Here is a 15,364-nt window from a genome sequence, read left to right on the forward strand (position 1 = left end):
AGGCTTATTACCTTATCAGCCACACTCATCTTGAATCAGGCTAACACCTACAATCGGGGGAAGATGACTAACCCAGCTGCACAATACTGGAGCATTAATCACCCTCCACCTCACTGCCTGTCCTAAAGAATGATCTTTTGGGACTGATCCTTATAACACCCGTACTGACTCCTCCACAAGTTTAACCTTGGGTGATGTTAAGTACAGGCAAGCAGCAAATCAAGCAGCTTGTTCACTGCTGGTTTTTGATGGAACTGGTTTATAAACCAGCTCAGAGTCCAGATGGGTTGTTTGGCTGGTCCATGTAAATGGAAATTGATTTTACCTGCCATGAATAACACACACTGAGCAAAGAAACAGACTGTGTCCCCCAAAACCATGAAAAAAAATACTTAATAATGACCAGTCACTTAAAACTAAGACGCAAAATACAGCACAAAACAAGAATTGCTGACAGTAGTAGTAGAAGCACTAGTATCAACTCATGTTCAGTCCTTATAACTGAACATTTTTAGAAGAATGTTTTTTCCCCCTGTTAAGCCACGTAACACTGACCTTTGACTCATTCAAGCTTTAATTGGGCACCTAACTCAAGGGATGGGCTAGTGTTGTGTCAATACAGGCAACTTAGAAAAAAAATACAGTTTCAAGTTGTATCTTTAGGCACTTTGTTACCAGATGCCTGCCACAACAACACATCATTTGATTCCATTTCTTTAGTCAAATTGACAAAAAACCCCAAAACAAAACAATGCCAAAAATAACGCGATCAAGTCGTACTTTTGTACCAACAAGGTGATTCCCACAGACGTATCTGCTAAAAACTATAATGGCATCTCTCAGTGTGGTGTGCAGGGTGTCCTCAGAATTTTCTACATCTACAGCAGATGAACAGTATGTGACAGTGATGTCCTTAAGAAACAGATTTCCCAAAGATTTCCCCTTTTCCTAGCAAAACATAAAGAAATGAGGACTGGTTCAAGACTTTTCACATAGTACTGTATTATTTCATTACCGGCATAGGAAATCAAAGTAGTTGGTGTAAAAAAAGACAAGCTTTTCACAAATCTGACAACGCAAATGTTGCATTCCACAAATATTGGAAGAAACCATCCAAAAGATGCCCACTCAAACAAAGACAGAACATGCAATCTCTTCACCAAATGCCATTGTGCTGCTTTGAATGATTTATCTTTCTCTGGAATACCGAGTCATCTTATCATCTTACATAACACTTATAGAAATAACAATTAACCACCTAATATCACAAGAGTAGCAACATACAATCCAGTCCACAGTAAGCCTTCCTCTGCTGAATAAACTGCACTGGTATTCTATAGTTTACTGTAGGAAAAGATAATAAGGGTAGTGTATGTGTGTGTATGCTATTTGTATTTATCTTTAGGAATGATAATTGTTCTTAAAGTTGAGATAATTGTTCTTGTTTCACTTTAAAAGTAAATCTCATGCAAATTACCAACAAATTACTAAAACTGCCTGATGTTTACATGTGACAAATTAAAGGAAAAGGCTTTATAACTGACTGGAGAACCAGAGTGATTGCATAGGCTTCTGCCCACTCCCTCCACGCTACAGCTAAGCAGTTAAAGTCCAATTTTGCCTAGTGCCGAGCATAAGAAAATGCTGAGCAGGCTGATTTGATTTGGATTTTACATTAGGGTGGGAAGAGAAAAAGACCTAAGTGACCACGAAAGAGGTTTTGTTGTTGGAACATGGATAAATCAAGATCAAGTAGTTACCATTTTGATAAGAAGTCTGAAGTGACCGGCATTCTCATCTATTGGAGATGCTTCAGTAAACAGGGTGGAAAACTCATGTTTAAAGATGGTGATGCTTACGTATTAATCTGGCATTAAAAAAAAAAAAGACAGAGACTGTATCAGCATAAAAATCTGTCAAAAATTAGATCGTAAAGTAAGGTTGCAAAGCTTCTCATTAGTAAGAAAGTACATTTAAGTGCTCAGTGATGCAAGAAAACAGACAAAGACCTGCAGGGATGTGTTCAGAATATTCAGAATCACCATTTAGCATATTCTTGTTAGTATATATCTGATGTAAAGCAAGAGAACAGTACAGGCCTCAGTGCTGTTTCTGCATATGTACAATGAAGGGATCCATCTTATACTGTGGCGTAGAGGGGGTGGGGCTTCAGTTTGCTTTTGTTTACCTCCAGGTCAGTGATAATCAATACCAAGTTGTAATGTGTGATAACCTTTATCCCTTGACCAAACCTTTCTATTCATGTGTTGGAGCTCTCTAGGATCAGGATCAACCAATCAGGATTGAAATCCCTCTAATCAGGATGCTTTTTCATATATTGGTGCAAATTTAGTACTTTAAAACTGTACTATTACTACTTTTGCATTCAAAGCTCTCAACACATCACCAGTGAATGAAATCAATCAGCTTACTGAGCGTGTCTGCATGAGTGTGGCACAGCATGAAATCTGAGGGGATTTTCTACCACAAATATTACAATCAGTGGGGAAAAAAAAGAAATTCAGGGTTATTCTGTAGAATGGGTGGATACAGCTTGGTACTCTATGACCTCTAACTGACGTCAGAGGTTATAGAGTGTGAGTCAGGAGTTTGTGTGCACCATATTGAACAGGGTCCCTGGCTTTGCTTTAAACAGATTGGGAATGGATGTACCACTACAGTGTGACGCCCTGCTGGAAAGGTCAAAAGGGGCCACAGGCCACGCACACAGCGGGAACACAAGCCACTGACATTTACCATCACTCTCTACACCCCACTCTAGTATCCAGGTGGGGAGTCAGTGTTCTACCTTATAACCATTCCTTTGTATCATTTTGAGTACTTGAGTATATATATACTCAAGTACTCAAAATGATACAAAGGAAAGCAAACCAACATTCAGTTGCTTTTTTTCTGCATGTATGTGGAATTTAAAACATATGCACACCACACCACCTGAACACACCTTCCGGACCCTTGTTCGGTATAGTTTATATATAAATGAATGACTTGTGGTAGAGTAGATATTTTAAAGCAATCTTAATTAGCAGACTTTTCATGTAGCTCATCAAAGTACAGCCACATTCATCAGTGACTATGCTGTGAAAAACATGGTTTTTATGAAAAAAATCTACAAAAAAATCACTAAACTGAAGCTCTATAATTAATCTGTCTATATTTTTTCATAACTTCATAGCAAGGATTCTGTAGCATCACCACTGTCAATACAATCTAAAGATATAAAAATATAGGCATACATCTGTGTTTTATGCATCGAGACCCCATCCTGTAATCCACAAGACTCAAAAGGATTCCCCTGGAAACCCACAGAGGTTCTGTTTCCAGGTGATAGGTGTTTTTGCAGCACTGGGGGAACCTACAAAATATGTTATGGCTGCTTGATGCATATCATGTTTTAATAACCATCCTCTGTCTAAAAAAGTATTTAAAAGATTATGATTTAGCTTAACTGGGGTTCACTTTCTTTAAATCCTGTGTCAGAAATATAACTAAACTCAACTCAGTAGAGTGCAATTTAAAAAACAATGCAATGACTGGACTGTTTTAAGGGAAAGTAACTCACCGAGACAGGTCCCAGTATGTCTCAAATGTCTCAGCAAGATCTGCGGATGTGAAGAAAGTTCGAAGTGGTTCCAGTTTCTTCTAAAAATAGCAACCATATGGCGTGTAACCCTTAACCTAGGGGTCTTTTTCCCTTTGCTGCCACTGCATGCTACAGCTCTGCATGACCAGGGGTTGTGACATAGAGCCTGCTAAAAACTGGACATGGATTGAAAGACTTTTGAACAGAATCTAAAAAATAGCACCCCTAATTAAAAAGATTATAGTGTCCTTAAAAATGGAAATCAATATGTTTTGCTGTTGATATGGCTCAGTTGAAACTGAACAGTTTAACGTGACTTCAAGTGAAGCTTTTAGGCTTCATCTTTACAAGTTTCACAAGGTAAGGACACTTATATAACATATTACTGCAGTAATATGTTGCAGTAATATTAATAAATGGCTTTATTCATTAGTCTGATAGTCTCTGAACACTTACAAAAAGATAATTATAGTTAACTCTTTATTGCATGCATTTTACAGTGAGTGCACTGAAATTGAGGTATTCCTCACTCCCACAATCGATTTATCATGACCCACAGTGAATCACGTCACACTCAAACGAGTTACTCAGTATACTATTTGTTTATCTACATTGAAACTGTATTGCATGTTTTTTAAATGTGTAAACTTGCAAGCATTCCTCAAACAATTCATCTTTATTTATCTGAACCAATTACACCTGTAAAAATCTGTGCGGTATGGGGACAAAACGCATTTCAAAACAGTGGTGGGACTGCGACATTAGCTTCTCCGGTGTAAAAGACACCTATGTGATAAACTTCACCTTGTGATTATGTAACAGGAATGTGAGGTGGCATCTGGAAAAAAAATGCTCATCTGGTGCCAGAAGGGGGAAAGGACTTAATGTGGTTGGCACTCTCAAAACACTGCTGTAGAACTGGATGTGTCCTTTCAAGGACCTGAAAAACTTTCAAGGACCTGAGAAGTGTTCATGAAACTAAAACAAACTGATACGTTCCACTATCCAGTCTTAACTAGGTGGGTTATGTTCTCAGTTAAGAGTCCGATCCATCGGAGCTTGTTTTACATAACACCATCGTATTAGTCATATGGAACAAATATCTTATTAACTAATGAGGTTATGTAAACTGTAAAATGATAAAGCTGCAGGTATGTAAGAAAGCATAACAAGAATTTACTGCGGTTTTTATTTTTATGTGTTATCCTCCAGCCACTTACTGACTTCCAAATGCATATTTAATCAAGTCAAAGGAAAGACCTCCGAATATATATTTAGAAAATGCGCATCTCGGATGTGAATGGGATAACGCATAGCTCTGCAAAGGCAACTGAATGAGAGCAACAGCAAGATGGTGCGCGCCATGCAGCACAACCTCCTGCTTTAATTCTTCTCCGCATCGACACCACAGCTCACATGCTGACTGCATTCATGGCTCGAGCAGCTCGTTTTCACCACAGCCGTCATACGCGGGTCAAAAAACAATTGTCCACTGTGTGAACGGGCGCTGTAACTGGTAGAGCGCTCTCACGTTGTGTATCCTGTTGATTCTATCTGCCGAGTGTTTAGAGGAGCAGAGCTCGACCGTGAAAGCCTCAGACAAGAAAACCTGGTCGCCAAAAGCCACACTGGATGGGATTACTCTCGGGGTTTGTTAGACACTACAGCTCAGTGTATTATTCACTTGAATTTTTCTTGACTGAAGACCTGTGGGGAGCAAAAGTGCGCTCCATTTCGCAGCTTTTTGCTCGTCTCCCTTGTCACAATAGAGTAGGTCGTGATTTTTCGTATGCAACATAACGGGATTCATAGTGGGGACGTTTCCTTTCATCAATGTGCATTGATGTAGCAGAAAACGTGGAGGAGATAAGGTAGGTTAAAGCGCGGTGTTAAATCACTGGAAAGGCTATACGAAGATAGGCATGCGTATAGGCTGCTTCTTTGTGTTTATTGAAACTACATGAGGTCTTTGTCGTGTGGCGTGTGAGTGTGTCTATCAATAGTTGAATGTTTTCATTGATACCCAATTGAGAAACACCTTGCAGCACGAGAAGCTCCATTGTTACGTTCTTTGGCCCTGCTGTAACACCAAACGCAGCTGTTGTGTTATGAGAGAAAATGCAATTTTGATGAATATTTCTCTTTACAGAAGCCTTATCTCATCACTTGGAATCTCCGGTCAGGATTTCATTGAGGACTGTCAGCAATTAAGGGGATTTCGATTCTTATCTAATTCGGGAATTACACATCCAAACTGGGATCTATGAGCGGAAAAGTGGCGAAGCCTAAAGAAGACAAGGATGCTTCCAAGGGTAAGAGAAGAGCCTTGGCTTGCACAGCTTGCTTTATCCCCAAATCACAGGTTTAAACGCGACCATGCGCTCATTCATTCCCTGCATGGTGCTCAAATCACCCTTTGAGGTTTGACTGAAAACAATACCAACCACTGGATGGTTCACCATTCCCAGCACGATGCATGTGGATATTGCTCTTTGAGATATGCTATTGCAGGCCTATACGCTGCACGATGTTTTGAGTTTGAGATCACATGCGTTTCTTGCCTTGACTTGGTGATCGTCAGAAACGCAGATGATTTAGCAAAGGCAATATGTTACAGGGTGTGTGTTACAGGATGTTAATAAGCTAACCAGTATAACCAGTGTAGCGATGGTGGTGGCATCCTATTGTGTCACTGGCATCCTGTTGAAAGGTCCCTTTGTGTTTCTCGCTCGTACACTGAGCCGCACACTCTCGTCACATCTGCACTGCCACGACGCGCGGAGCCCTCTCGGTCTCGTAGCTCGAGTTTATGACCTGTGGCGTAACAAAGAGGCTCCGTATCCCTGAGAAAAAAGGAAGTAAACTGCCTTGGCATTGCCATGGAGACAGAATGGAGACAGGTTGCCAAAGAAACCTAGAGGGACTAATCGCAACCGTTCCGTCCTGATGTGCGGGACAGCTTACGCACCGTCACACACGTTACTGCGTCTTTGTCCTCGTGCTCAGTTTTCTATTAAAAGATTTAAAAAAAAACCACACACCAGAGAGGACAGGACTTTTCGCGTCAGTAAATATCTGGGTATTAAAATAAAATAACTTAAAAAATAACTCTTAATTGCAACCAGTAAAAACGGCTGTTTCCCAGGTTTAGTGACAGAATAAAATACCCAACACTCACACCGTGGCAGCGTGCCCATAACAGTCTTCCTGTTTACTTACAGTATAGAAATGCAATTGAATCTTCCTACTATCGTGTTCTGACTCCGCTTGAAGTGCTTACAACAAATCAATGAACTTATTGGCTTATTTTGGCAACACTGCTACCTGACTTTTGGTGTTACTATATATGGTACAGATGCATCCTAATCAGGGTACTACAGAATATTACAGTTTTTATTAACATTTAATCTTTATTAATAGGCATTAATAAAGTATTACTGCCTAGTGAGCTATTGAGCATACCTCATCCAAAGCTGCTTTCCTGGATGAGGGCACAGAAGGAAAGATTTGGTGTCATGGTGCATTTGTTGTTAAACCACTCTACTTCTCAACCTCCGTGGTTAATTTGTTGATGCATTTAACAAAACATATAATGGAAAAATAGATATTCTTTTGATATTATATAACCTTTAGATCCATATTATGTCTAGTATGTCTATAGTATGTCTTTTTAATGTTTATAGTATAAGATGCTTGACAACTAACTTCTGCATCTAAAATAAAACACCAGTAAGGGAAGCTTATCAGTTTTTTTGCTGAATGTGCAGTGAGTAAAACATGCTTTAATTGATTTCAAGATTAACCTCCACGGGAGCTTTTGTTCTTGTCTCCCACTGGAAATCAATGGCACGCTCTCTGGAAGCGCTATTGCCAAAACTATCAGATGACAGCAAAACATCTTCAACTTAACTATGAGTGTTCACTAAGGCTTGTCTCCTTTTATAAATTTACAGAAAAACACACAAATGTGGTGTAGCTGACGTGCTTTCATGTGAGAGGAAAAAAATAGAAGGGGCTCGGGGGAGGACAGTAGACTGTGAATTGCTGAGAGGGTCATTTGGTACCAGCTGCCCTCCATCAGAGACTTGAATTGCACAAGAGCCGAGAACCGCATGGGGAAAATCACCACCGACCCTGCCAATGTTGGCAACCACCTGTCCCACAAATTATTTCAGGGAAACAGTCCATTAAAGCCGGAACCACCTGCCATCTCCACAGCTCCTTTTTCACCCTGCAAGCTGTTGGACTGCAGAAGCTTCTCACTGCCCTGCTTTTTTTTAACAGAGTGATACCCCCTTTTTTCTTAATTTGAAAAAAGAATCTCTCTTGCCAAGCTGCTTAAATTACCTATGATGGCATATTTTAATTTTATTTTAGTAGTATGTCTTTTGCAGTTGTAGTTTTCTGAATGCTTACATCTTTACAAAAACATTATTTGGTTAGAAAAAAAAAAAAAAGAGGGGTCGAGCATGAGCATCTCGTTTTTGCATCTACAGACAGATTTAAATCCTGAAAAGTACAAGTAATGTTCTCTGTGGGGGTCCTAGTAGTAGTCATACCACAAAGACATGCTATTCAAGCTGTCACTCAGTAAGAAAGTCACTTTTTGTTACAGGGTGTTTTCTTGGTGACTCAGTTTTGTGACAGGGCACTGTTTTCTCTCTCCGACTCCCTCAGGGATTTATTTTGTTAGCAAAGCATGTGAAAACAGAAAACATGCATAGACTGAAAGAGAGAAACATGGCTCTGTGTAGAGTACCAGTATCAACACCAGTGAATCACGTTGTGTTAGTTTCCCCTTGTCCTTCTGAAGCTTAGTTGTGCGGACAAAGTGATGTGTCAAAGCATGACGTATACACTCGCTCGGCTTTATAACTTTCCAGGGCTTGAAGCCTCTCTCAGATAACTCTCGTGCATATGCATTAACTGTTGAGATGATTAACTCTCCATTGGTTATACAAACATTTGCACCGTATGTGTTTTACTTTATGGTCCAATTTAACGTACATTTCTCTGATTGCTTTTTATCATCATTTTGCTAATTTATCATTATAATCAGTTAAAGATTCCATATTTCTGAAAAAAAACTAACAACTTTGTGCTTCTGTTACTTTCCTCAGACTTGATCCTAGCGCAGTGCATTGATAAACCCCCTCTTTGGCTATGAGTGTCATCCAGTCGATTCATGTCTGCCTCAGACTGCAGGACAAAGTGCAGAAGAAGACATAAGTCTTGCATATTTGCAGGGAGATTAATTCAGCTCAGCGCCAGCCACAGAAATGAATCAATAGATATGCAGAGAACAGTTTGGAGCTGCTTCATTAATCACAGTGCAGGCAACTCTATCCTCCACAACACTGACACCTGCTCTGGTCTCATCAGCAAAACCAAATACTGTCTACAGTGTCATTAACTTCTTTTAATCTAATGAGGCTCTTCAAGAATCTCCTTTGAACAATATGTGGTGAAGGGAGGATCCACTACTTTAATCATTAAGACTCTATTAAATGCCTTCAGCACCCGTACTGTTGTGAACTCTCTCGGGATGTTTTAACAAAAATAAGACACAGCATGCAGTGACAGGATTGGCATTTGTGAGATCAACTTGTAGTTAATAGTTTGACATGCAGGGGTCGAACAAAAGTCACGCCAGGGTGAAAAATGACTCCAAACAAAGTTTCAACATTGTAAACTCACAGGATTTTCTCACATTTGTCTGGCTCAGATTCATAATATTTATTCAGCATACTGTATCAACACAAAATGAATCTTTTCCCCCAGTTTATGTCCTTTTTAGTGACTGTCCTACCAAAATTGTGAAGTTTAAGTAGCTTAACATTCCCTTGATATTGAAGTGTTTGGATATTCTAATCTTGTCAGAGTATGTCAGGATCTGGTAACATGAATGAACAGATTATAGATTGTCTTTTCTTTTCTATGTCAATCCAAACAGGTTATGTTCTTCATTACACTACAAGTCTGTACCATACTCTGTCCCAACTTTGTCCCAACTTTGAAGTTAGTGACAAGTGTTAATGTGTGAAAGTGCGTGGTTCTGCACTGTCAGATGCTTTACTTGTACTGACGCAGATCCGGCTACACGACCTCAAGGAAACTGGCTCACCTCCTGAGCGGAGTCTAATGCCACTCAGATCTCCGAGTGCCATCAGTGATCTGCCACTTTCCATTGCTGAATTGTGTGCTGATCGGTGTTTGAGAATGTTGAAGGCCTGTCTCTTCAGTTCCTAAGCTTGGGTTTCTGACTCAGGGTCCCCTGTGACTGGTTTCTGGTGCTTGATTCATTAGAGTTCCTAGGATGTTTTTTTCTTTCACATGAAAGGTGTGTTTTGGTTCAGCATGACAGCTGCATTGTTGGAAATGGTTATGTATTGATCATTTAGCAGTGAAATACATCTGAACGTATGTGTTTAGGATGAAGACATTTTAATCTTATTAATTTCTCAACTTTGAAATGGAAACTATGCTATGTTTTACGTCATTGCTGCCAGAAATGTTCTGCCCCTAAAATCTCTAAATGCTTCACTGCGGGTGCATTAGTCTGCCTGCTGCTGGTAATCCACAGAGCTGCGTGTCTTCTGAGGTGAGGCTTTTGTGAGAGGCTGGCCTCCCTCAGAAAACAAACCCGCAGGTTGTTTGTGTAAGCTGTGTAAGCTGACCTAGTACTAAATTTTAAAGTTAAGTGACCACTACCAGCCGTGTGAATAAACTCATGTAAATAAGCTCATGTAATAAGCTCACGGGGTTGGAACATAGTACCTGAAATAGTTTTTTGTGCTTAAACGATGAGTGAAAAAAGGTCCCAAATGACAATTACGCTGCTTCCTGCTCTGCCTGGCTCTTCCTGTGAACCTCTTGCCATTTCAGAAAAGATCACATGAGTATTTTCAGACTGTAGAAGCATATGGCCGATAGAAAGGTTTTAAAGTGCCCCTATAGTTTATACTGCACTTTTCATTTTTCAACTAATCTTTGCAGTTTTATACTTTGAAATACCTGGTTGTTAATTTACACATGTCATTTGGCTTCCTCCATAAATATTGTGACTAAGAGGGGCTAAAGACATTTAATCCTTATTACTTAAAAAAGGCCATGAATGCTCTTTGCTGAATATCACAGCTGTTTAGCAAGCATGCGATTATCTGTTAATCTAATCTCAAAAATAATAGGCCATGTTTGTTTTTTTTAACAATGATAATAACATTTTTTTGAATATTATGTTCATTGTATTAACTTCCAATTCTTCCAATAAAAGTTACTCAACATGGTCTTGTAATTAACATTATCCCCCCAAATTAGGTTCAGGAGTAAGTATGTGTCCAGAGCTGAAAATTCTGACAGTTTGCTAACAACCAACTCATGTAAATATATGGGATGAAAAATAAGGCTCAATATACAGTACATGGGGTGTGCATGAATTGGCACAGGAACTGGGATGAGTAAGAATTTGTATGAGGATCCGGGATCTAAAGGGTTCTTATGATGTTCAAGGTAGTTTTTATTCCAGTTATTAAGGTAGTGCCATTATACCAGCACAGTAGATGGAAATTAAATGGAATACACAAAAAGAAGTTACTGACTTCCTTGTCACAGAACGCGAACAGATAAAATATCAAAATTAATGTTTTTTGCCATTTCGTATTTTTGACTTCTGCACAAAACGAGTGCGTTTTAACACAACAACAACATGTTCTTTTCCAAAGTCCTCTTCAGATCTGACTATGGCCTGCTAATGCTAACATGGTTCATGATAGTAATCTTATTACTTCACTTGAATCATTTCATCAAAAATGACTGTGTGTACTAAAAGTCTGACAGTAGGTTTGGGATTATTCACTACCTGTGGATTTTAGATTACTGCAGTTTAACTTTCAGAAATGCACTCCGTGCTACAGCAGTTAATCCCATCTAAAGATAATCCCCCATAATTGTGGTTGTGTGTGTCAAACTGGCTGATAACAAAATAAAAATCTCTCTCAATAAGGAAAGAACAGAAATATTTCAGATTGGGATTGCTGTGTTTTGCTTACTTAAAAAGTACGAGATAAACCACTTTTATGCAAGTGTGAGCTTCAGATTATTGGACCTACTTACACTTTCCTATAGCTGCTCATGTCAGTAAGCCAAGTTGAGGTTAGCCACCTTCATGTTAGCTCAGGGATTTAATGAGGGAAGAAGAACATTTTTCCCAGTGGTCTATTATCTGCTAAATTTAACAAAGATAAAATCAGCAGAAAATTGAATCATTTTCTGGTCTCCTTTCCGCTGCTGTTATAATGAAAGCATGTTTAAATGGCATTGCTTAGTTTCTTTTTTATGCTCATCATCTAGAGATGACAAATGGTAAACAGAATTATGTCCTTCTCATATAATACTGTTGCCAGGTGTGAGAAAATCCAGCTCTGATTGTTAATTGACTCAGCGCAGATCTAGTGCTGTTAGCCCGACTGAGATGAAGGAAAGCGTTCATCTGTTCAACTGAGCATGTGGCAGGAGTGACTCATTTGTGTGGAAAGCCTTCACGCCACCTTGGGCTCACATACAGTTTGTGGAGGGTATGCAACACGTGCAGTTCTGCAGAAGCTTTACCACAGATGTTCTTTCCAATTATCCCCAAACATATGGAACCAAGTGGATCTTTTATTGCTGAGCAATTTGTGCTTCTAAGTATAGACATTGTTAATTACATTAAGCACATTTTAGCAACATATTTTTAACTGTAAATACTGTACTTACTACAACAGACAATGAATGAGGAGCTATTGGATGTTTTGAGGGCAGAAAGAGGTCACAGAAGCAATTACAGCATCCCAAGGTTACCATAGAAACCATGTGTCCTGTCATCCATGGAGCCTAGTGGGACGGGAACAGTGTCACATAAAGTTATTGTGAAATAAAGATTCAAAAGGGGACATTTTCGGCTCAGAGTGACAGCACTGAAATGTTTCTGTTAATGCTTTAACATCATGTCACGTTCAAAGGTTTCATGGCCTTGGTTTCTGTATTTGAAATGATGCTCAGGATTAATAGTTGCTCTGCACATTAACTAATTAAAGTTGATGATAATTATAAAGGGGATTAAGCCGAGGTAGGAAAGGGACAAGATAAGGATGAACCAGTGGTAATAAACAGGATCTACAGGCTGAGCAGGTCTGGGAAACAGCATCTAACTGGCCAGCAGTGCTTATGGTAAGGGCAAATGATTGCCTCAGGTTTGAACAGAATGCAGATTAGTGATTGACAGTCTCTTAATGCCGGACAAGGCTGTAGTCTCTGTAGAGTGAATTCAACCGGAAGACTCCAAAGCAGCAGACCACCATCTCCTCTGCAAAACGTGCAGAGAATAGTTTAAAGGATTACCAGCTTCTTGCTCTCCTCCAGTCCTGCAGCTGTTTCACACGCAAGTTACAGGCAGGGCCACACTTCAGCTTGCATCAGTGATCTACCTTAGCAGTTCACTGGATGTCTATGAGAAAAACATATCAGTGTTGGAAGCACAAGGGTAATACTTAACTGATCCAATATATTGTTAGATTGGGAAAGACAAAAGCATTTTTTATGAAGTATGATCTAAAGTGTTCATGAGCTTATACAGTATTTTCTACTATAAGATAGCATCTGTTTTTAATGTGGTGCCATGTAAGGGCCCGAAGATCACAAGCGTTCAGTATTTGATTTTCTGCCTGATCCCTTGCACACAGAGATTTCTCTGAAATCTTTAAATCATATTATGGCGCCTAGATGATGAAATTTCCAAATCCTTTGCAATTTCATTCTACAGCAAGAATTATTTATTCATTTACACAGTTTCCTTAAAAAAATTTTTTCTCAAAGAGTCAGACTTTGATGCTGAAAGCTTGTCCAAGCTTTTGGTATCCCTAACCCTACTTTATTAAAATATGTTTCTGGCATCTAATTCAATAGCAGCACATATTTTGTCTATTTTAAAAACTGGCTATAACATTAAAAGGATCATTTTTATTGGGCTGGAATAAAACCCTTTGAGCTTGGGTCATGACAGTGATGATATATGGCAGAGAAAGGAAGGATAATACATTCTTAGGAAACTATTCAACAGAAAGAACTTTCAAGAATTTAGAAATACAACATATTAAGCCTTGAAGACGTAAATGCCACAGCCACTGAAATGTTGGTAATGTGCCTTTATGTGCATTTGGAGTAATATTTTAGTACTCACTGTGTGAAAAAGATGACACAAGTGTTAAATGTGAGTGGGCCTTCTGTTTCAAAGATGTGAGAAAGAAGAAAGAAGAAAGACATTGTTAAGATGACTGCTAAATATAGCAATGCTCCTTCACTGGTCCCTGAAGCCAATTTTACACAGTCTGGAGCAGTGAACATCACGGCTGCGCCTGCCTCCTTTTCATCAGGGAGACATCATTTACATAATGAGACGCTGCCACGGCAACAAAGCCCCAATAAGCATGGAAGTCGTCAGTCATGGGTGGAGGATATCGAGGTGGCTTGCTTACATGCACTGAACGCAGCGCTGCAAATGTGCATGCTGTGACCCAGACAAAGAAAAATGCATGCTGATACACAGCTCATTATAAAATGAAAAGGGAAAGGCAACAGTAAATTAGTGCCCCCTATTGTTTTTTTTTTAATAAATTTGTAATTTGAATAACATTTTATTAGTGCTTCTAACAATTCAAAAGTATATGTAAGGTTTAGCTCCCGAGCTCTTCATAGATTATGTTGCCCAGGATTATATAGTGAAAACCAGTTAAAACTAGCACAACACTGACCAACCAGAGTGGTAGAATGCCCTCTCCGCATGAAATCATCATCACGCTAATAGCCCGATAAAATCATATAACATAAGAAGGAAAACTTTACAGTTTAATGGGCAACTTTTACTCTTAATTGTGAATCACATTTTTTCCAGTACTTACCAGAAAAAAAAGCCACAGCCAGAACATCTTCTGATAAACTGCCCTGAAGTTAGTCTGGCATTGACAGACAAATGCAAAATAGTTTTCATCTTCTCAGTTCAGTTGAAATCTTCTTCAGGGTTTATTAAAGGCATAGGCCGCATGTCCCTGGGATGTTACTGGACAGCTCAGCTACTAATCAGAGAAAGAAACAAAACAAAACAGAGATGATGTGAAATAGCACTGATCAACAGAGGAATGTCAGAGATGCTAGTCATCATATCAACCCTTATAATTGTTGTGATTGACCTTCAGCACAGAAAAGGGTGGATGGAGGTTTGAAAGCAAGGGGAACGAGATCCATTCTGTAAGAGTAACACGAAGTCTCACTGGAAACACGAGGGCCAGTCTTAACACAGTCTTTTCCAGGCATTCCTGACACAAACCATAGCACTTTAAGTACTACCCTACCAGAAACTTTTGTACAAGCTGCGTTAGGATTGGATACTTGATAATGTGGAAACGGTTAAAACTGCTTGAAAGCAAACACCGTGGTGCTACAGTTTCCCCACCGTTAACCTCATAGTCAATGGACATTTAGCCAGGCGGCAGTGTGATTCAGTTTCCTGCCTTAAAACTTTTTTCTTTGTTTTGCCAGATGTCATTAGAGATTCTCTGTACTGAATGATCACATCGTTTTCAATGTAATTAGAGGAGACAAGTCTCTGCCTACACTGCAGCACTGAGATAGAGAAAGACAAAAGAGATGGAGAGTTAAGAGAGAGAGACAGCGGGAGAGAGAGAGAGAGAGAGAGAGAGAGAGATGGCAGTCAGTGATCTAACAGTA

The 15,364-nt window shown here is 39.4% G+C and overlaps 1 protein-coding gene and 1 long non-coding RNA gene across 3 annotated transcripts in view; one reads left to right on the plus strand and one right to left on the minus strand.

Moving 5' to 3' along the window:
• Window positions 1–4,926: 4,926 nt before the first annotated feature.
• fgf13a (fibroblast growth factor 13a) overlaps window positions 4,927–15,364 on the plus strand; it is a 99,104-nt gene continuing 88,666 nt past the window's right edge. The window contains exons 1-2 of one of the 2 annotated variants that reach the window (XM_026144999.2): window positions 4,927–5,475; window positions 5,754–5,916. In XM_026144999.2, the coding sequence (XP_026000784.1) occupies window positions 5,868–5,916 (49 nt within the window). In that variant the 5' untranslated portion in view covers window positions 4,927–5,475; window positions 5,754–5,867. The remainder of the gene's footprint in view (window positions 5,476–5,753; window positions 5,917–15,364) is intronic. The other variant, XM_026144991.2, reaches the window with a different exon arrangement.
• LOC145431878 (uncharacterized) overlaps window positions 12,846–15,364 on the minus strand; it is a 29,320-nt gene continuing 26,801 nt past the window's right edge. The window contains exons 2-4 of the long non-coding RNA XR_013912184.1: window positions 14,539–14,712; window positions 13,821–13,863; window positions 12,846–13,088 (exon numbers count right to left, since the gene is read on the minus strand). This is a non-coding gene — a long non-coding RNA (uncharacterized LOC145431878). The remainder of the gene's footprint in view (window positions 13,089–13,820; window positions 13,864–14,538; window positions 14,713–15,364) is intronic.

Source organism: Astatotilapia calliptera, chromosome 2 (assembly GCF_964374335.1).
Source record: "Astatotilapia calliptera chromosome 2, fAstCal68.1, whole genome shotgun sequence".
Lineage (NCBI taxonomy): Eukaryota > Metazoa > Chordata > Actinopteri > Cichliformes > Cichlidae > Astatotilapia > Astatotilapia calliptera.